The sequence below is a fragment of the Syzygium oleosum genome, unplaced genomic scaffold, assembly GCF_021117445.2.
Source record: "Syzygium oleosum isolate NSW1041296 unplaced genomic scaffold, Sole_v2.1 Sole_v2.16, whole genome shotgun sequence".
In the NCBI taxonomy this organism is placed as follows: Eukaryota; Viridiplantae; Streptophyta; class Magnoliopsida; order Myrtales; family Myrtaceae; genus Syzygium; species Syzygium oleosum.
In genome coordinates, this window is record NW_026607500.1 from 2,996,635 (window position 1) to 3,016,913 (window position 20,279).

The following is a 20,279-nucleotide window of genomic DNA, read 5'->3' on the forward strand; positions in this document are numbered from 1 at the left end:
GTCCCAATCGTACATCGTTGGCCTTGGCCAAACCAAATCCATTACTCTTTCCTAAGATCGGCCCACGTTGGCCTAAAATATTTCCTCAGCGTCTCTCGTGATCGGTATCCCTTTCGCGATAGGGTCCCCGGTCCACGGACCATCTTCTAGTTAGCCATATCCTATTGGTTAGTATCCCGAGAGTGATCAGCTCTGGGTGAGACTTACTAAAATGAAATGCGAAATAATATCAGTTTCATTGATCCCGGAAATTACATCGAAATTCGGGCTGTTACATTATTTCTTGGAATGAAGGCAAACAAAGTAGACCTTAGTCCAACAAGACCAAATACAAAAGTTCCCATAGTAATCTCTAGACCCACTTGACAATTCAAAGGAGTCCACAACAAGCGGACTTATTAATTAAGGATGAAACCAGTAGCATTCGCTGGCCACAAGAAGTCAGATCTTCTTGTGTAGTTCGACTACCCACATGTTGTAAGCTCGGCACACAAGTTTCGGGGCGTCAAAACCGGCCGCATGTGCCATGACCTCGAGCTCTTTCTCCGTCCGGTCCTTCCCCCCGGGACTGACATTCAGCATGCTTATGTCTGCTAAGAATGCGTTCCGGGTCACCCTGTCGGTGTCCGGATATTCTGGAATGACCGCATCCACGATCACCACCTTGCCCTTATCCGGCAGTGCCTCCCTGCAATTCTTCAATACCTTAACACAAAACTCGTCGTCTCCACCGTGAATTATCCACTGTAAAGAACAACCAAAATTCAGTCTTCTCTATGCGTACAAAGCAACCACAGTGTCTACTGTATGATTCTTTATATTCACCCAAAGTGGCAACTGAAGTTGTGTTAACCTTCATTAAAATGACGTCTGCTTTAGGGATGTATTTCGTCATGTCCCCTTCGACATGTTCAATACCTGTCATCACGATAAACCGGGTCATCCCATCGTTGTTTAAGTACTCAAAAGCCACAGCTTTTTCCACAGAAATCACGATTCATTTTCTTGAGCACGTTATTTTTATATGAAGAACATATTTTCCTCAATTTGCCTCTAATTATTGAGTTACAAGTTATATTACGAGTTAGAGGACATGCCTCTTCTATCAATATCATCCATCTCCTTCTTATGATGATTTTCCTAATAAGATAGACTCTTAGGGCCTGTTTGGTAACTGGCCAAATAATGAAAATTTCTGTTCTTTTGTTCCCAGAATCAGTTTTGGAATAGAAATCCGTTTGTTAAATTTTTTGATTCTGGGCACAAATTTGCAAGAATTTGTGCCCATAATCAGTTTTTGAGCAGAATCAAGAATAAAAGAAAAAAGTAGTTTCTTAATTCTGGGAACAAAAATGAGAATCAATTTTTTTTTCTTCTTCTTTTTCTTGGTTTTTAATGTAGCTTCTAATGTCCGGCGCGAGGGCCACTCTCGTCGCATCTGGCGAGATTAAAATATTTTAATCAAAAAATATTATTAATAATAAAATTTTTTACCGGCCATGAACAAAAACAAATTATTTTACCAGCCATGGCCAGCGACTAGGCCATGAAAAAAAAATATTTTATCGGCCATGGCAAAAAAAAGGAAAAAAATATTTTAATAAAAAATATTATTAATAAAAAAATTGTTAATAAAAAAAATATTGTACCGGCCATGGCCGGCGACCAGGACATGGCAAAAAAAATAAAAAAATATTATTAAAAATTTTTTTTACCGGCCATGGCTAAAAAAAAGAAACAAATATTATTAATAAAAAAAATTTTACATGCCATGGCCAAAAATAATAAAAAATTATTTTTTAATAAAAGTATTATTAATAAAGAAATTTTTTACCTCCATGGCTAAAAAAAAGAAACAAATATTATTAATAAAAAAAATTTTACCAGCCATGGCCAAAAATAATAAAAAAATTATTTTTTAATAAAAGTATTATTAATAAAGAAATTTTTTACCGGCCATGGCCAAAAAAAATAAAAAAAATATTTTTAATAAAAGTATTATTAATTAAAAAATATTTTACCGGCCATCGCCAAGGAGGAGAAGAAAAAAAGAAAAGAAAGAAATATTTAAATATTTAAAATGTTATTAAAATATTATTAACAAAAAAAAAATTTATGCCGTTACCAAACGCATTTATATTCTTTTACTATTTCAGGAATAGAAATTCTGGGCCGTTACTAAACGCCTTCAAATGCTCAGAATCAGTTCCCTGGCACAGAATTAAAAAAAATCATTTCTGACGAGAATCTATTCCCGGGCACAGAATGGTTGCCATGCGCAGTCTTAGTGTGCGAATCATGTCTCGAGCTGCAATGGCAATCCACTACAAAGTCCTGTCCGTTGCGCAAGCTTAGCCTTGCTAAAAAAGCACACTTAATGATGTGTGTGTGAGAGAGAGAAATTGATTACCAGGAATAGAAGGTGCCTCTCTGACAACATGAGGCAGATCAAAGTTGATACCATGAATGTGTGGGTGTTTCGACACTATAATCCTCAGGCTTGCCCCGACACCGCCGCCAACGTCGACAACCGTCTTGGCATTGTCAAAGCCACGGTAAAGCTCAACGATTTTGTTCATGTAAACGTTGGTTGGGCCTTGCATGGCGTTGTTGAATATCTCGTTGAACTTGTCGTCTTCGCTTGTGTACTCAAAAACGTTCATGCCATTTGCAAGTTCGAAGGGCCTTCCTCCTTCCATAATCGCGTCTTTTAAGCAGTACCTGTAACAGCAGGCATAAACAAAGAGATTGTCATGGGAAAAACAAATAATTATGAAAAGAAATTAAAGTCACGTCTTCCAAATCATTTTGCCACTCGACCAACCAATTAAAGTCGAAAAGAAGATACTCAATTATGGAATAACATAGTTAAATGTAAAGCAGAAGAGAAGAATTTCTGTATATTCAATGATCATAATGAAGATTACATTTGTCTATTTATAGGTTTTATAAGACAATTATCTAAAGTAACATGTATCAATAAAGATATGCACGATCAGGAGATATGCGTGCAATTAAAAGAAATAAATAATCAACAATAATATCATAATTGTCTCCAATATAGGAAAATATCCTATAGAAAATTTTAAGAGTCTCTAATATAATATCGCTAACAAATATGAAACGATATTATGATATCTCAATATTTAGCAAAAAGAAGAAGTAAAATGCCAAAAGCAGAAGTCCCTCCAAAAGACAGAATTAAAAGATCACAAACCAGCCGCTCGTCATGACTTTGTCGGTCAAGAGAAGCAGCAAGGGCGCAGCGAATGTCGATGCCCCGCGGGCTCTCATAAAGTACTTGCTCCTCGGTCCCAAGCCGTAAAGCCTCCGGGTGTCCCCGTCTGGGCCGTGGGCGAGAGTGCACGAGAGGATGGAGTTGCTTGCGAGAAGCCGCATCATCCGGTCCAGAGTGACGGGGGCTTCAGGGTTCTTCGTAGACAGGCGCGATGCAATCTCGGCAGGGGAGAGCGGTGGAGCTGAGCCAGATGGCCCGCCCTCGGCCAGCATCTCCAGGATGCCAAGCTCAACGGCGGCCTTCAGCACCATGGGGATGCCTATCAGCGCATTCATTTCCATGGCGAACAAGAACTCATCTTCGTCCTCACTGGACGTCGTTATTACTGAGCTCTTGCACGCACTCATGTTTGATTTTTGCCCTCTTCTTTTTGGCCTTTTTGTGGTATAGAATGGCTGATGCGTCGATACCATGGAGGAGATTTTATAAGCATTCTTGAGATTGTCGTTACCTTTATTGAGTGGACAACTTTTAAGAGCTTAACTTTCACGAGACAGAAAATATTAGGTGGTCCCCGACCACTCACGAGGCACCACATGGTCCACGTGGCTTGGGTGGGACCGGCGGGCCGGGACCCCTTTTTTTTCACAAAATATTAATTTTCTTTCTCCTTTAGCCTTGCATCCTCCTATGCACGCTAAGGACCTACGCCCCTTCGTCAGTCTCTCCCTTCTCTCTTCATTAATGTGGGGCCTCCTCCTTCTCTCTCCTTCTCTATCTCCTCAGCTCTTCTTAGAGAAACTCACGAAGGAAGCCCCACATTCTCTCTCCATTTTTTCAAATATCGCTCCAGCCCGAGAGCGATTCGCCCGCCCACCGATCCCGACCTCCACCATGGCCTCCGCCTCCGCCCGCTGGTCACGATCATCGCCGTCGCAGCTGCGTCCCGGCCCGTCGGTCCCACCCAAGCCACGTGGACCATGTGGCGCCTCGTGAGTGATCGGGGACCACGCCTACGTGGAGCGCCGGGACCACCTAATATTTTCTCTCTCGTGAAAGTTAAGCTCTTAAAAATTGTCCACTCAATAAAGGTAGCGACAATCTCAAGAATGCTTATAAAATCTCCTCCATGGTATCAACGCATCAGCCATTCTATACCACAAAAAGGCCAAAAAGAAGAGGGCAAAAATCAAACATGAGTGCGTGCAAGAGCTCAGTAATAACGACGTCCAGTGAGGACGAAGATGAGTTCTTGTTCGCCATGGAAATGAATGCGCTGATAGGCATCCCCATGGTGCTGAAGGCCACCGTTGAGCTCGGGATCCTGGAGATGCTGGCCGAGGGCGGACCATCCGGCTCACCTCCACCGCTCTCCCCTGCCGAGATTGCATCGCGCCTGCCTACGAAGAACCCCGAAGCCCCCGTCACTCTGGACCGGATGATGCGGCTTCTCGCGAGCAACTCCATCCTCTCGTGCACTCTCGCCCAGGGCCCAGACGGGGACACCCGGAGGCTCTACGGCTTGGGACCCAGGAGCAAGTACTTTATGAGAACCCGCGGGGCATCGACATTCCCTGCGTCCATGCTGCTTTACTTGACCGACAAAATCATGACCGGCGGCTGGTTTGTGATCTTTTAATTCTATCTTGTAGAGGGACTTTTGCTTTTGGCATTTTACTTCTTTTTGCTAAACATATTTTCCTTTCATGTTTTTCCATAATTCAGTATTTGCTTTTCGACTTTAATTGGTTGGTCGAGTGGCAAAACGATTTGGAAGACATGACTTTAATTTCTTTTCATATTTATTTGCTTTTCCCATGACAATTCTCTTTGTTTATGCATGCTGTGCAGGTACTGCTTAAAAGACGCAATTATGGAAGGAGGAAGGCCCTTCGAACTTGCAAATGGCATGAACATTTTTGAGTACGCGAGCAAGGACGACAAGTTCAATGTGCTATTCAACAACGCAATGCAAGGCTCGACCAACGTTTACATGAACAAAATTGTCGAGATTTACCGCGGTTTCGACAATGCAAAGACAGTGGTTGATGTCGGCGGTGGGGTTGGGGCAACCCTTAGGATTATAGTGTCCAAAAACCCACACATACATGGTATCAACTTTGATCTACCTCATGTTGTCAGAGAGGCATCTTCGATTCCTGGTAATCAATTTCTCTCTCTCACACACATATTATTAAGTGTGCTTTTTTAGCAAGGCTAAGCTTGCGCAACGGACAGGACTTTGTAATGGACAAACTAATTAAATGGATTTTCGTCACTGCTCGGACATGATTCGCGCACTAAGAGTCTTATCTTTTTGGAAAAATCATTATCTGAAGGTCAATGATATTGATAGAAGGGTCATGTCCTTTCACTATGCATTTGATTGGTGGGTTATGAATATAAACATCATTCACATTTATAATTTAGTAATATAATTTGTAACTCACCAATCACAGGCGGATTGAGGAAACTATAGCTCTTGATATAGAAAAACGTGCTCAATAAGATGAGTCCTGATTTATTTGAATAAAGCTGTGGCTTATGAGTGCCAAAACCAAGATGGAATGACCCGGTTTATCTTGTGACGACAGGTGTTGAACACGTCGAAGGGGACGTGACGAAATACATCCCCAAAGCAGACGTCATTTTACTGAAGGTTACACAACTTCAGTTGCCTCTTTGGGTGACTATACTTAGAATTATACAGTAGACACTCTGGTTGCTTTGTCCTCATAGTTTAGACTGAATTTGGTCGTTCTCTGCAGTGGCTAATTCACTGTGGAGACGAAGAGTTTGGCGTGAAGGTATTGAAGAATTGCTGGGAGGCATTGCCGGAGAAAGGCAAGGTGGTGATCATGGACGTGGTCCTTCCAGAATATCCCGACACCGATGCTGTGAACCGGAACTCATTCTTAGCGGACATATGGATGCTAAGCAGCACTCCCGGGGGTAAGATGTGGACGGAGAAAGAGCTCCAGGTCATGGCACTTGCGGCTGGTTTCGACGCTCCAAAAGTTGTGTGCCGAGCTTACAACATGTGGGTAGTTGAACTACACAAAAAGATCTGACTTCTTGTCGTCGCCGAATGTCAATGGTTTCATCCTTGAAGAATAAGTCTGTATGTCGCGAACTCATTTGAATTGTGAGGAGAGTCTCCAGATTTCTCTAGGAACTTTGATATCTGCTTGTGTTTGCCTTCGGCCCCCTTTGTTTGCCTTCATTTCAAGAAATAAGTTATATTGCTACGGACAAATTCTGTTTAATTTTTGAACTTCAATAAGGGCACATAACTTTTTTCTAGCCTGCACTTTATTCCGCTTGAAATCTCAACAAATGCTAAGTATTGATTCATGGAAACAGAGTTGTCATCAATGATTGTTGCGACCTTCCTCGAGGTGAACTACCAAGAGAAAGCTAATAAATTACCGGACGGACATGAACGGTTACTCATCAGATAGATGGTGCCGTCGCCTAGCGTGAACTCTTCCAAACTCATACCCATCGCAACTTAGGTTTTGAAAAAAATCATTTTAAACATGGAATTTAATTTATTTTGAAGCCGCCACTAATCAATTATGGGTTGATTAAATACCCAAGTAAAATACGGGAGTACATTTTACTTCTACGAATCAGAGATTCATAGATACAGGGGCTTGATTATGCTAGATCAATCAAATGCCCTTTCGGTAAGTTTTCTCTTTATTTTGAAAATGTTGAGCAAGCAGTCTTTGTCAAATTTGTTCACACGTAAATTTTGATTACCCATTTAGTAAAATTATTGCATTAAAAACATTAGGGGTTAATTGATCAAATTGCATAGCATATAGACATTGGGTGCATTTGCATTAATAAGATTTATTAAAACATATTTTCTTTTTTCAAAAAAAGAAAGGGGGCGAAATCGGGCCGGGTCCAGGCCGGCCCAGCACCTTCTTTCCCTGGCCTAGCCCTTTCGTCCTTCCCCCCGGCCTGGCCTTCTTTTCCCCTTTCTCTCCTTCTTCCTTAGGCTCTTTGTCACAACAGAAGAGCAAAGCAGAGCCAAAGCAGGAGCAGAGCAAGCGGCAGAGCAGGTGAGACGCGACGGGAGAGCAGGCCAGCCGGCCGGTTAAAAGGAAGGGGGAGAGAGAGAGAGAGAGTACGAGGGGGTTCGGTTGGTTTTGGACCGAAAAACAGAGAGGGAAACCGAGGGAGAGTGAGAGAAAAGAGAGAGCAGAGAGCGAGAACCGAGAGTGAGAGAGCTCCCCCCGACGACCACCGCACCCGACCCCACAACTGACGCCCTCGGGATCCCGCTTCCCGGCGTCTGCCTTTTGGTAAGTTTCTTTTGAGTTCAACTCCTCTCGCCCCGAGAATCTAGGCTCAACTACACCAAGGCGGCTGGCCACAGCTCGATTCATCTTGGGCCCCCCTGCTAGCCGCCGTCGCCGAGCCGGGTAGGGACCCACGGCGAAGACCCTTTTCGTGCCCTGTTTTTCCCTGTCTCGGCTGACCAGGGGCGAGACTCGCCGACGCTCGTTGGCCGCTGGTTTCGAGCGTCGGCGAGCCTTCCCCGTCGCCGTTGTGTTCTGCCCTCTATTTTGTGTTGATTGTGGCCGTGAGTTTGAGCCTTAATCGGCTGAGTTCTTCTTTCCCGGGCGACGCACACCAGCTGTTTGTTAAAATGCCCAAATGACATCCAGTGTTGTGTCCCGATTTTTGGTCGAAACCGAGTCGTCCTTGTAAGAATTTTCTAATGTGGGCTTCATTAATTGAAATTAACTGAATTAGTTTGGTCTAATAAAGTTGAGATATGTGGGTTCTTAATAAGTCTAATATGGGGCTGGCTAGTGTGGGCCGAGTACGGCCCAGCCCGTAATGAGAGGGCCCATGGTCGAAGACTCTATAAATAGCGCTCAAGTCCCTCCCCTAACCTGATGATGCACAATCTAACTCACATACGGATCTAGAGAGAACTTTCTTCTTGTGAGTGGCAATCTCATTAGGCCAGTGTTCAAAAGAAGGGTATAGGGGAGAAGCACTTGAGTTCATGTTCGGAAACCATCGCAAATTCCGCGTCAAGTTCGATGGATTCCAAACCAGGTACGCGAATCGATAATTTCTCCATTAACGTGTTTCGATTTCTGATTATGGTGATCTTGGGCATGCCATTTTCGTGGCCAGCAGTCCTTGTACTGTTTTGCTCCGTGGTGGCGTCCCTGTTGAATGTGGTGTTCCCGGGCATCGAACGTGTGGTCGTTCCATTATGTTTTCGCTCCCCTCCGTCGCTGTTTCTTCAAAAGGCCGGAAATGGCATCCTCGGCCGGCAGCATCGGGACCGACCGCAGAACGATGACCCCGACGGGGAGGGGTGTTGTTGTCGGGGTGGCCTACGTTTCTCAATCCGCGGCTGCCATCGTGGCAGCTCACGACGGCCACGGATCTCACGGATCGGGCGCCCGAGTGGCGCATGCCGTGGCCGTCGCTGAGGCATCGCCGACCAAACGGGGGCTGGGCACTCAGCCTGGCTCAACCGAGGCAATGCCGGACGAAGGCCAAGCTCTTGGCCAGGTCGAGCGGAGGCTGGGCTCATTCACCGAGCCTAGTCCAGCTTTGGACCCTGGCCGGAGCACTCGAGTCCTTATATTATATAATATTATAATATTATTTTCTTATTAAAAACATTAAAATTTAAGAAAAAAATTTATCAAAAATTATCAAAAAAAATTCCGAAATTTTTTTATTTTTTCAAAAATTAGGAAATAGCTGAAAATTTAGATATTTGAGTAATTTCCTTTTAAAATATGTGAAACTTTTTTATCAAAAAATTGTGCTCAAATTGAACAAGCTCTTAGGGCTTTATAATAGGTTGAATGTTTTTAGAGACAGCTGCTAGGTTGTTGTTTGCGCATTTCTATTTTGATTATCACTTGATTGAGTGCTTTTGAAGTATTGATTGTTTTTTCCTTAGCCTAATTAGGATTATAACCCTAGGATTCACAACCGATAGGAAGATTGCATGAACACTTTGGTTGCTAATTGTTATTTTAATAATTGCTCACCCGCATTATCAACTTACACGTTAGTTAATAGGTTTAAAATCAATCCAGACTACCTGACACATATTTTCTTGAATTGAACAAGGTTAGACATCGAAATGGCACTAGTTGATTAACTAATGTAATCAAGTTCCCGAATTCATTGGATCTCTGATTCGTAGGAGTAAGGTAATTCTCCCGTTGCTTTACTTGGGTATCTAATCGACCCACCAAAAACTAATTAGTGGCGATTCCTAAATAAAAATTTATCTGCATGTTAATAACCTCAACATTAAGTTGCGAATTGGTATGGGCTTGGGAGAGCCCAAGTTAAATTATAGGTTTAGACTTAGTAATTCATTAGCCAAACCCCGAACATGGTTCGAGGAGGTCGCGACAAAATTAAATCCTAAACTACTAACATGTGATGGGTGTTCATGCAAATACACAAGCAAGTAATGTAACACTCAATAATCAAAGTAATAAATAAATTACTTGGAAAGATGAAAGAACCTTGATGTGCTAAGCAAATCAAAAGCATAGCTTCATTATCGTCGAATGCAACAAGGATTCTGCAAAAATGTTAACTAGAAAGCAGACAATGATGCAATGTGCGCATGACCTAAACGTGATTTCTAAATATAATAACACGATGTCGATTAATTCTTTTTGGATTTTTTCTTGTTTAAAATAAGCATGACTTAATTTAAATATTATGACTATATGTGTCCTAATCTAACATGCATTGATGAACTAGAATAATATCCTAGATGACATGTATACTATATTAATAAAATAAATGCAACCTATATCCAATACTAAGAATATGGCATGAATGCTATGACACGAGATAGAATCAATCATGGATTAACCCTATTAATTAGACCATGTGAAAGGCTATTTGTGTGTTTTATTTTTATGAAAATTAAAAGGGAGATTTGGGCGTTATATTTTAATGGCAGAGTGATACATAACATCCACGGGAGTTCATTCAACACATTCGCTCGTGCACAAGGTCCCTCTCCTCAGCAAAGCTCTCCTCTCAGCGGCCAGCTTCCGGCGTTCATCTCCAGCACGCCGGTCCTCAAGCACGACCACGTCTTCAAGCTATCACTCTCCACTGCACACTCAATAAGCCCCGGTATTGCCATCAAACGGTCTTCATCACATCCCAGTCACCGGCCAGCACCATGCCGCTCTCTCGCTGCCCAGCCCGCATCGCTGGTTCTGCCGTCGTCGCCGCTGCCCAGCCCAGCCAGTTGTCATGCTCCTGCTCGGTCACGTCCACTGGTCACCGCCATTCTCCACCGTTCTTGTTCAAAGTTATTAATCTTATTCAGGTAAGATTATGTTTTTAATTAGTCTTATTTGATTTTCAGGTAGTTTGATTTTTAGATTGTATGTTCATCTATTGCATGTTCTAATTGTTTGCATGTCTTAGAATACTTAAGGCGCGAATGATAATCATTCTGTTCCAGAAATCAATTTCTAGTCAGAAATTTCTATTTCTGTTCCATGGACGAGTTTCTGAGTAAAGAAACGCGTTTGATAACGACACAAAATTTATCTTTCTAGAACATAAATTTGTTTGATAATGACACAAAATTTCCATTCATTAACGGGCGGCGGTCGACAAGGGTGAAGGTGGCTGACTGTTGACACCTAATTTTTAGCCGACGCGTCATTAAAAGCAGAAAATTCGAGATTATGGTTTCCGATCGCGACGAAACCCGTTTCTTGAACAAAAAGTGTCATTTTTTAATTCTGTTTGTTGGCCTAGCTTCTATAGAAAATTTTCTACTCATTTCATTTAAAAACCCGAAAAGTCCAACGGTTGACTTTCGAGTTGACTTTTTGGTCAACCCTTTGACCAAAAGTCAAGCCCAGGTCAAATTGGGGCTTTTCACATAAAAAGATTCCTTTCAAGTCCAATTTCACTTTAGAAGTGAAAATTCCAGAAAAATTCAAAGATTTGATCATAAAATCAAGCTCCTAGTGAAAAGTCAACTAGGGTTTGACGTTTGGTCAAACCTTTGACCAAAAAATTGAAAAATATAAAAATCCAAAAATTATCTTATTTTACATTCAATTTGCCTTTGGCATTTGAAATTTTACAAAAATTGGTTTAGAATCAACTTTTTCCCAATTTGTGGAATTTGGTTCAAATCGGCCAAAAATGAAATTACTTCATTTCTAGTCATTTTTTAGGTTAGTTTTCTTCACGACATTTGATCTAGAGGTCATATTATATTCAATTTTGGAACAAATTTTGTAATTCCAAGCCAAACGCAAAAACCCCCAATTTAGGCCCTAATCAGTGATTTTGATCAATTCTTCATGATTTGCGCAATTGAGACACGAATGAGCCTAATTTCTTATATGAAATCCAAATTCGAAATCAAATTTGGAAGATTCACATGAATTTGAGCCAATTTGATCAATTTAGTGGTCCAACGATTGAGAAGTCTAAGAGTAATTGGTCCAATTAGTGCAATTCAACTTGACCCACTCTAGACTAATATTCAATTTGATGAATTGAGACTCAATTTGGCTAATTGGACTTCAATTAAATTCGTTAGTCTAGCTTGGCCATGCAATTAACTCAAATTCAAGAACAATTGAGCTAAACAAGTTAAATTGGATCAATTTGTGCATAAGTTTCAAATTGGTTCGATCCAATTTAATCGAATTCAATATTAATTGGATCGTTTAATCATGATAGGAAGCAAATTGTACAAAATTGGAACAAATTGAGCCAAGGATTGAACCGGTTCAACCCGATTAAACTCGGGTCAAATCGGTCCAATCGGTTCAACCCGGTTTGACCCAAATTGAACCGGTCCGATCGGACCGGCCATTTTCCAATCAAAAATCCGGCGGCCGGCGATCTATTCCGACCAGCCAAGGTTGGCCACATCCCTTTGAGCCCAAAATGACAAAAAATGCCCTTAAATAAAAATTACGAAAATACCCCTAAGTGAAATTACTAAAATGCCATTCATTAAGGATTAATCAAATTACTTAGGAGATAAGCAAATCAATCATGGTCATTCATTTAGAATTGATCATGTCCATCCATAATGCCATGTCACCAATCCTTAGCCCTTAAGGAATATTCTTAATCATTAAGGATCCATTCTAGGCCATTGGATCAATCTAAGGGCTAGGATTCAAAGTTGAGGGGAGTATATAGGTTTTTTTCCCTCAAAAATTGGGGGAGCTCTCACATTTTCAGATCTGGTTTTCTCTCTCTTCCTTCTCCTTCTCTCTCCATCTCACGTTATCTCTCTCTCCCTCTCCCTCTCTTGGCCATGAGTTTTCTTTGCTCACGCCGGCCACTTGCCGGCCGATTTCCGGCGCACCGTCGCCACTCCGGTAGCCCCCCAGACGTCCTAAAGCCAGTCGTAAGGCTGGCCACATCTGCTGGTGGCTGGAGCATCTCCGATCAGCTCCATCTCTCTCTCTGTTGCATCACCGGCGGCCGAACCGATGATCTGTCCAGCCGATGATTCCGGCGATTCCGGCATTCCGGCGTTCTTCCTAGGCAGTCTAAGGCTTGCAATCATCATCCTTAGCCCTGTCACGAAGCTGTGGTGGCCAGCTTTCACCGGAAAAGCCACCGGAGTTCAACTTTGAGCTTGATTTTATTTCTTCATCTTTAGATCGCAATCTTACGCCGATATTCTTACCTTTTGACGTAGATATCGGGAGCTATATTTGGCGCCATTCCAGAGTTTATCGGTGGCCAAAATAGCTCGTTTGAGCTCAGAAACACTCCTGAACAAGGTAGGTACATTTGGATGTTATTCTGTAAATTCGTGTACAGAGAAACCTGCATGTTTGAGATGCTGATTTCAGCTCGTTAATGTCGAAATCTTGCGAAGTGATGAACTAGAGAGTCGTAAAACACGTCTCAAGCTTCGATTTGATATATTGTATGCCTCAATCAGACTTAGTTTACTAGGTCAAAACTCTTTCGGAAGTTAGGATCAGAATCTGGAATGTGATGTTCAAGTCTGTTCTGATGATTTCCTGATTGACGTTATGATGTTCTATGATTTTTCTGATTTTCTACAATCGTTTTTTGAAGAAACTTTCTTCATGAAAGTCGTAGAACACATCTTAATCTGTTCATCATAAAATTTCATAAAATTTCAAGCATGTTAGGATTGTACGATCTGCAACGCCATATATGCATAGATCTGTAGACAGACTAGTTTCTGACTGACCTTCATGTGTTATTATATTTTCATAAATTCATGTGTTCAAAATATAAAAAAAATTTCTTCACAAAAGTTCACACTGAGATCGAGATCTTTCCAGTGATACTAATTTCATCAAAATCGGAATTCATTTGAATTTTTAAAATGAATTTTTATGATCTAATCAGTATCTGTGTTCAGATCTGATTTTCATTCCTTTGGAATCCAAAAGATGTTTCTCCAAATTTGATAAAGTTAGAGTCCTCCTTTGCAAAAAATCAAAACTACAAAGTTGTTCCTTGGGATCTCATTATGTTGACTGGAAATTTTGAGGGCCTAATAGCAATTTTTAGAGGGTCAATTTGCTTAAAATCTCATATAAGGCCTTCTCGGGTTAAAATTCGATTTGCAGTTGAGTCCTTTGTGAAAACCGAATTTTATAAAAATTTGGAGGACTTTTTAGAAAAAACTCAAAACATGAAAGTTGTCACAAACGGAGAATCCTAACTGTATAAAACGTTTCACACGGTTTTGATAAGTTTTGTTATTTTTCCCGCCATTATTTTGAAATCCCTAACAGAACCGGGTCCAGTCTGTCATCGAGAGTGAAATTGTCTGTTTCGTGAAAATCGGTGGGGATTTAGAAAAAAATGGTCTTCTTAACTTTTGATCCTCATGACATGAGCTTTCTAATGACATCTGAATCACTTCATTTGGACATCATTAGGTTAGTTAATCACATCTGAACAGAAGTAATCCGAATTAGATAATAACTGAATAAGTGGTCTCCTTATGAAGCCCACTTCCCATTGCTTGATTGATTGAGAAATAAGGCCCATGGGCCTGAATGCATGCTTATTTCATTGCTATGCATGTGTTTGTTAGACGGATGTTAGGCCCGGTACATGTTCGGCGGGTAGCCCATTATGGTCATTTAGAACCCGACTTTAGGGGTTAATTGATATGAGTTGCCGCTTTGTAAATGCAAATGGTAGCCCATTATCGTTAACCATTAATCAAATAATGTTAGATGATTAGGTGGGTGGTGAATCGAAATGCATGAAAAACAAAGGCCGATCCCGAGGCCCATGCTTGATTAGTGAATTATTTGCACCATTTCTTTTCTTTAGTTGTTCCTTTGTGCATTGTTTGTCGTGAATGTATGTTGTGAATCTAAATGCCGACACTCGAGAGGCGGTCCATGGAGGGGATAATCCAAAATTGTAAAAGACCAAGGCGATAGATCGATGTCCAATCCGGTCTCAATTTGTATTCACTTGACGGTGGCGATAGACCGATGTCCAATCCGGTTTCAATTTGTATTCAATTCATTCATCCCCGATCATGTCTTGGGTTTTCAATTTGTGTTGTAATAAACACCGGACGAGTTGCGGGTTTTACTTTCTTGCACTTAGAATTAGCTCGTCTTTTCAATACTTTGAGTGTTTACTTTACGAAATGTCTTTCAATATAATTGATTGTTTCTTTCTTTTTCTAGACTAAGATAGGATTAGTTTAGAATCTTAAATGAAAATACAAAAACAAGATGCATGATCACTTAGTGGACTAAGACTTTAACATGAAAATGGTAAAAAATAAATGCATAACAACTTAGATAACAACCATGATAAGTTTAGCGGTACCGAAAGGGCATTAATAGAAATATTAACGTAAGCTAGTCCCCGAACTCATGATCTCTGGTTTTCGTAGAAACCGAAATGAAACTCCCGCGTTTCGATTGGGTATTCTAGCCGACCCCCGACCTAGGCTAGTGGCTACTCCTTAAAAAGATAAAATCGATCCGCTGTCACGCGAGGTATGGATTTAGGGAAAATCCACGTTCATGATCAATGGACCATATGGATGACCAAAAGATCGATGCTTCGGTAAAGCTATCTTTTATGATGTGTCGTATAGACCGTTTCATGAACACTTACCTCTAAACCCGCCTTATCGAGTTTGGCCCTCGTGAGGTAGGTCGCGACACCGGCGGGAGCAGTAGCAGTAGCTGGCAGACAATCGGCGGGCGGGTGGTAGTGGGCGGACGCCAGCAGCCCTCAGTGAACGGCTAGCGATGGACGGAGGTGGGCGTCACGCGGTGGACAACGGTCGGCAGTGGTGAGTGGCCGACGGGAGGTAGGTCGCGACACCGGCGGGAGCAGTAGCAGCAGCTGGCAGACAATCGGCGGGCGGGTGGTAGTGGGCGGACGCCAGCAGCCCTCAGTGAATGGCTAGCGATGGACGGTGGTGGGCGTCACGCGGTGGACAACGGTCGGCAGTGATGAGTGGCCGACGGGAGGCGGCGAGCAGCTGACGAGCGGGCGGCGGCTAATGACAGGAGGGCGGGCGGCGGCGAGCGGGCGGCGGTGGGCGGCCGGCGACGGCGGCAGATGGCTGGCAGTGGGCAATGGTGTGCGGCGGGCGGTGGACCGTGATCAACGAACGATGGCGGTGGATGGCAGAGGACGATGGGTAGCGGGCGACGACGGTCGGTGGCGGTGGATAGCGAGCGATGGCAACGGGTAGCGACCAGCAGCCGTCTACGGCAACAGGCAATGGGCAGCGGTGGCGGGCAGTAGACGGAGGCGAACGGCGGCAGTCGACGGACTAATGGTCGGTGGGCGGGGGGAGGCAAGCGCGAGCTATGAGATAGAAAATTAAAAAAAATTTGATTCTGATTTATGTTCCAAACTTATTTCTAGAGTAAAAATTTGTTCCAGAAATAAAAAAAAATGAAATTGCATTATCAAACAAATTTTTGTTTCAAACCTATTCCCCGAAAAAGAAAATTAGTTCTTGCTGGGATCAAAATGATTATCGTTCGCACCCTTAGCTTCCCTTAGGATTATCATTGCACGTTAATTGGGGAGTCCCATCTTTGAGCCAAAAGATCGGACCCTCCATTATAATACTCATGCATAACACATAGTAATTATTAGTAAGCTAAGTTCACTATCAAGATCCTTATGCACAATGGGCATATTTTTTATATAGTCTTAGACTTTACTACTTAAATAATTGATTGCATATTTGAGTTATCAAATCATCAATCATGTAGCACTTTAGGTTATACATGTCATATTAGGTTAGGATGCACTACAGTCATATCCATTCAAAAAAGGGTTAATACTACGAAAAACCCCAAACTTGTATACGTGTGACAATTTTACCCCGAACTAATTTTTTTATCACCAAAAACTCAAAACTGATACACCTGTAACAAATTTACTTTGAACTATTTTTTTGACCACCAAAAATCCCATACTGGTACACTTATGATAATTTTATCCCAAACTAATTTTTTGACCACTAAAAACCTCAAATTGGTACATTTGTGACAAATTTACCCTCCGTTAGTATCCGTTAAATTGGATTAATATCCCGAAAAATCACAAATTGGTAAACTTGTGGCAAACAGAGCGGTAAAACCCAAACTGGTACACCCATTAACTACCACGTATCATCTAACTTAGAAATTTGACAGTAAAATTTAACGGAAACTAACGGAGGGTAAATTTATTATAGGTGTACTAGTTTGGGGTTTTCGGTGGTTAAAAAATTAGTTCAAGGTAAAATTATAACAGGTGTACCAGTTTGAAGTTTTTGGTGGTCAAAAAATTAGTTCGGGATAAAATTATCACAATATACCAATTGAGGGTTTTTTGTGGTCAAAAAAATAGTTTTTGGTAAATTTGTCACAGATGTACCAGTTTGGGGTTTTTCGTGGTATTAACCCTTTAAAAAACACCAAAAAATATGAATTTGCATTTCATATAGTCTTCATATGGATTTAATCCATGATCAGTTCTATGTCATAATAATATTCATCTTTTTAATGCATATCACATGTTATTAGCTTTAAGGCATAATTTCGTAATATTGCATCTAGTTAATCAATGGATAGTATGCATGGCATTTAGGAGTTTACGCTAATTTATCAATGCATGTTAGTTGAGGATGCATATAATCGTAGTATTTAAATTGAATTATGTTCTCGTTGCATTTAGGGAGTTGATTTTAATTCATTATCTTAATAAATAATTAAAAACTCAAAAAATACTGATTAGCATTGCATCTTATTTGTTAGATCATGCATTTCATTTAGTGGGTTAAATCATGCATACATTAATCATGTTCATGTAGCTTTTCAAGGTTTAATTTCCTATTCATTAAATAAATCAGAGAAAAATCCAAAAAGAATGGTTCAAGTTGCATGTTGATTTTGCATCATAATCATGCACATTTATTCAGGCGTTACATATAGGTCTTGCATATGCATATTATATCATCACATCTTTGCCTTTGGAGTCTTATTTTGGAATCAGTAGTGAAGCTTTGCTTTGCTTGCTTATGCACATCAGGTTCTTCACTTTTCCATAATTTATTTAGTGCTTTGATTATTGAGTGTTACTTTATTGTTTGTGTACTCACGTGATCACCCTTCACATGTTAGTAACATAGGATAAAACCGACAAATACTGCAAGCAAAAATATTTTCAAAATAAAGAGAAACTGTACCGAAAAACCATTAAATTAATCTACTGTAACGAAGTCCCCAAATTCATGAATATATGATCCGTAGAAGTAAGGTAGACTCCCATGTCTTACTTGGGTGTCTAATCAGCGGCAGCTCCAAAAGGTAAGTTAATTATTAGATTAAATTGAGACCCAAGCTACGGTTGGTATGGAATTGGGAAAGCTGCTAGGCATAGGCACCATCTCTTTGAAGAGTGACCATTCATGTCCGCTTAGTAATCATTAGCTTTCCCTTGGTGATTCACCTAGAGAAAGGTCGTGTCAAGGAATCAAGTCAAAATGAAGATCGATGAATCAAGAACGAAGCACATGTTCTAGACATAAGGCCAACAATTTCGACTAACCTGATTACCAGTTCTTAGAGGCCATGAATTTTGAAGGCTACTCATGATAATGGCTGAGAAATACAGGTTGTAATCGTCAGAAAGAGAAGATATGAAGTATAAATGGAATCGTAGACAAGGGGCAAATGATAAGGTCATCATTATCGAATTAGTGGGTTTCTTGATAACCGTTTGTTAAATACATGTTGTTGAATCTTAGGAGTGACATAGGTTGTTGTTTGTTTTTTTTTTTGTACGGTGCTTACTTGAGTATCATGACTTTTTTTATCACTTGAGCGCCATATTGATAAAAAATCGTTCACTTGAGTATCATTGGCAATTTGTATGGCCGGAAAATCTAACGTGGCATTAAATTGTCTAACGTGACTTGTCAGCGAGATGAAGTCAACAAAATAGTGCTTAAACAACATGGTTTGGCCCATTTGTTTGCCCAAAATCAACAAATTATGGCTTAATTCTTCAAACCCTAACCCCAAATTAAGGAATTAGGGCAAATTTCTTCAAACCCTAACCTGAAATTTGCAATGGAAAGAAGCAGTTCAGATTGTGTAAACAAGCCAAGACGATTATGATAATTGCTTAGTGTCCACGTTCAAGAAGTGCAAGTTTTGAAGTTGCGTGGTTCAATTTTTTTTTTTTAATGATCGAAAAAAAATTGTATTCATTGCTCAAAATGATACATGAGAAGTACATAGACTTCGTAGCAAAGCCAATTGAAGCAAAGCAAAGTCTAGAATACTGCAAAATAAAGCCAAATTCAAAAAACAAGGAAGATCAACAAAGGACCAATTGGATCAAGCATACACTCATTCCACAAGAACATATCTATCATGCAAAATAATCGCCGTCTGATCAGTAGATCTCGTATCATCATCAGCGATGAGCAGAAAATTCTTTCTCCAGTAACTACGGCATTGCTAGTTGGCAGTGTGTGCCTAGGTCTGCCTTCCTCTACACCATTGTCGTATGGAGACAACCAAAATAGGTTGAAGAATCACAGATCTAATATTTGAAAGAGCAAATCTTCGTAGTTCAGCGAGACACTAAAGCTCCGCGATTACCATTGAAGCTGAAGGCATAAGACCTGTACAGAGACAGAGCACAGGGATATCGAATCCCCGAAAACATATTTATTAAACTCCTAAATTTAGATTGGAAGACAATAGCTCCTAGATCTAGAACTAGATCGGGAGAGTTCAAACTCTTAAATCTAGAACTAAAGCAAGAAAACAAAGCTCCCAAATATATATCGGGAGAGAAAAAAAATAAGAAAAGAACAAGAAAACAAAAATAAAATCAACAAGAGTGGGAGAGAAGGGTGAGACTAGATTCAACCCTCCCCATGGCTGAAGTTTGAAGAAGACGATGGAGAGAGAAGAGAGAGAGGGCACTACAAAAAAACATGATTATTGCGACGGAAATTTGCGACGGATTATTTTCGTCGCTAATTTGCGACAAACTTTGCGACGGATTTATAAATCCGTCGCACATTTGCGACGAAAATAATCCGTCGCAAATTTGTGAAGGAATTTGCAACGGATTTATTTTCCGTCGCTAGTTCCGTCGCAAATTTGCGACGACTAATTTTCCGTCGCAAATTTGCGATGGATTTATTATCCATCGCAACGATATTTTATCCGTCGCAATTTGTGATGGATTTTGCGACGAAAAAGGGTTCGTCGCTAATTTGTGACGGAAAATTAATTTTTTGATATGCACCCCATCCCCACCCGTCAATTTCTCTCTCTCTCTCAGTAGTGATTCGTCAGGTCGCCCGCTTTTCTCTCACCTTCTCCTTCTATCATTTCTCTCAATAATCCATGCGTCCAGAAATCAATCTCGGTGAAGCTTTTCCACTGGTAAGTATCGTAGCTAATTTCGTGACTAAACATGCAACTAATATGGTCCTGTCCTTCTGATTCGTCGTTGGATGCGAATTTTT

The 20,279-nt window shown here is 41.0% G+C and overlaps 2 protein-coding genes across 3 annotated transcripts; one reads left to right on the forward strand and one right to left on the reverse strand.

The window, feature by feature from the left end:
• Positions 1-275: 275 nt before the first annotated feature.
• Positions 276-3,782, reverse strand: LOC115686563 (caffeic acid 3-O-methyltransferase-like). Its single transcript, XM_030611905.2, has 4 exons — positions 3,218-3,782; positions 2,411-2,721; positions 854-918; positions 276-744 (listed from the first exon to the last, which is right to left on the reverse strand). The coding sequence occupies exons 1-4, from the start codon at positions 3,709-3,711 to the stop codon at positions 442-444; spliced, it is 1,173 nt and encodes a 390-aa protein (XP_030467765.1). The 5' UTR covers positions 3,712-3,782; the 3' UTR covers positions 276-441.
• Positions 3,783-4,366: 584 nt separating this feature from the next.
• On the forward strand, positions 4,367-6,504 carry LOC115686562 (caffeic acid 3-O-methyltransferase-like). Of its 2 annotated transcripts, none has more exons than XM_056318641.1 (4): positions 4,367-4,861; positions 5,090-5,400; positions 5,833-5,924; positions 6,007-6,504. In XM_056318641.1, the coding sequence occupies exons 1-4, from the start codon at positions 4,368-4,370 to the stop codon at positions 6,307-6,309; spliced, it is 1,200 nt and encodes a 399-aa protein (XP_056174616.1). In that variant the 5' UTR covers position 4,367; the 3' UTR covers positions 6,310-6,504. The 2 variants fall into 2 exon arrangements, with proteins under 2 accessions (XP_056174616.1, XP_030467764.1); XM_030611904.2 differs by having other exon boundaries at positions 4,370-4,861; positions 5,833-5,897.
• The last annotated feature ends 13,775 nt before the right edge of the window (positions 6,505-20,279 follow it).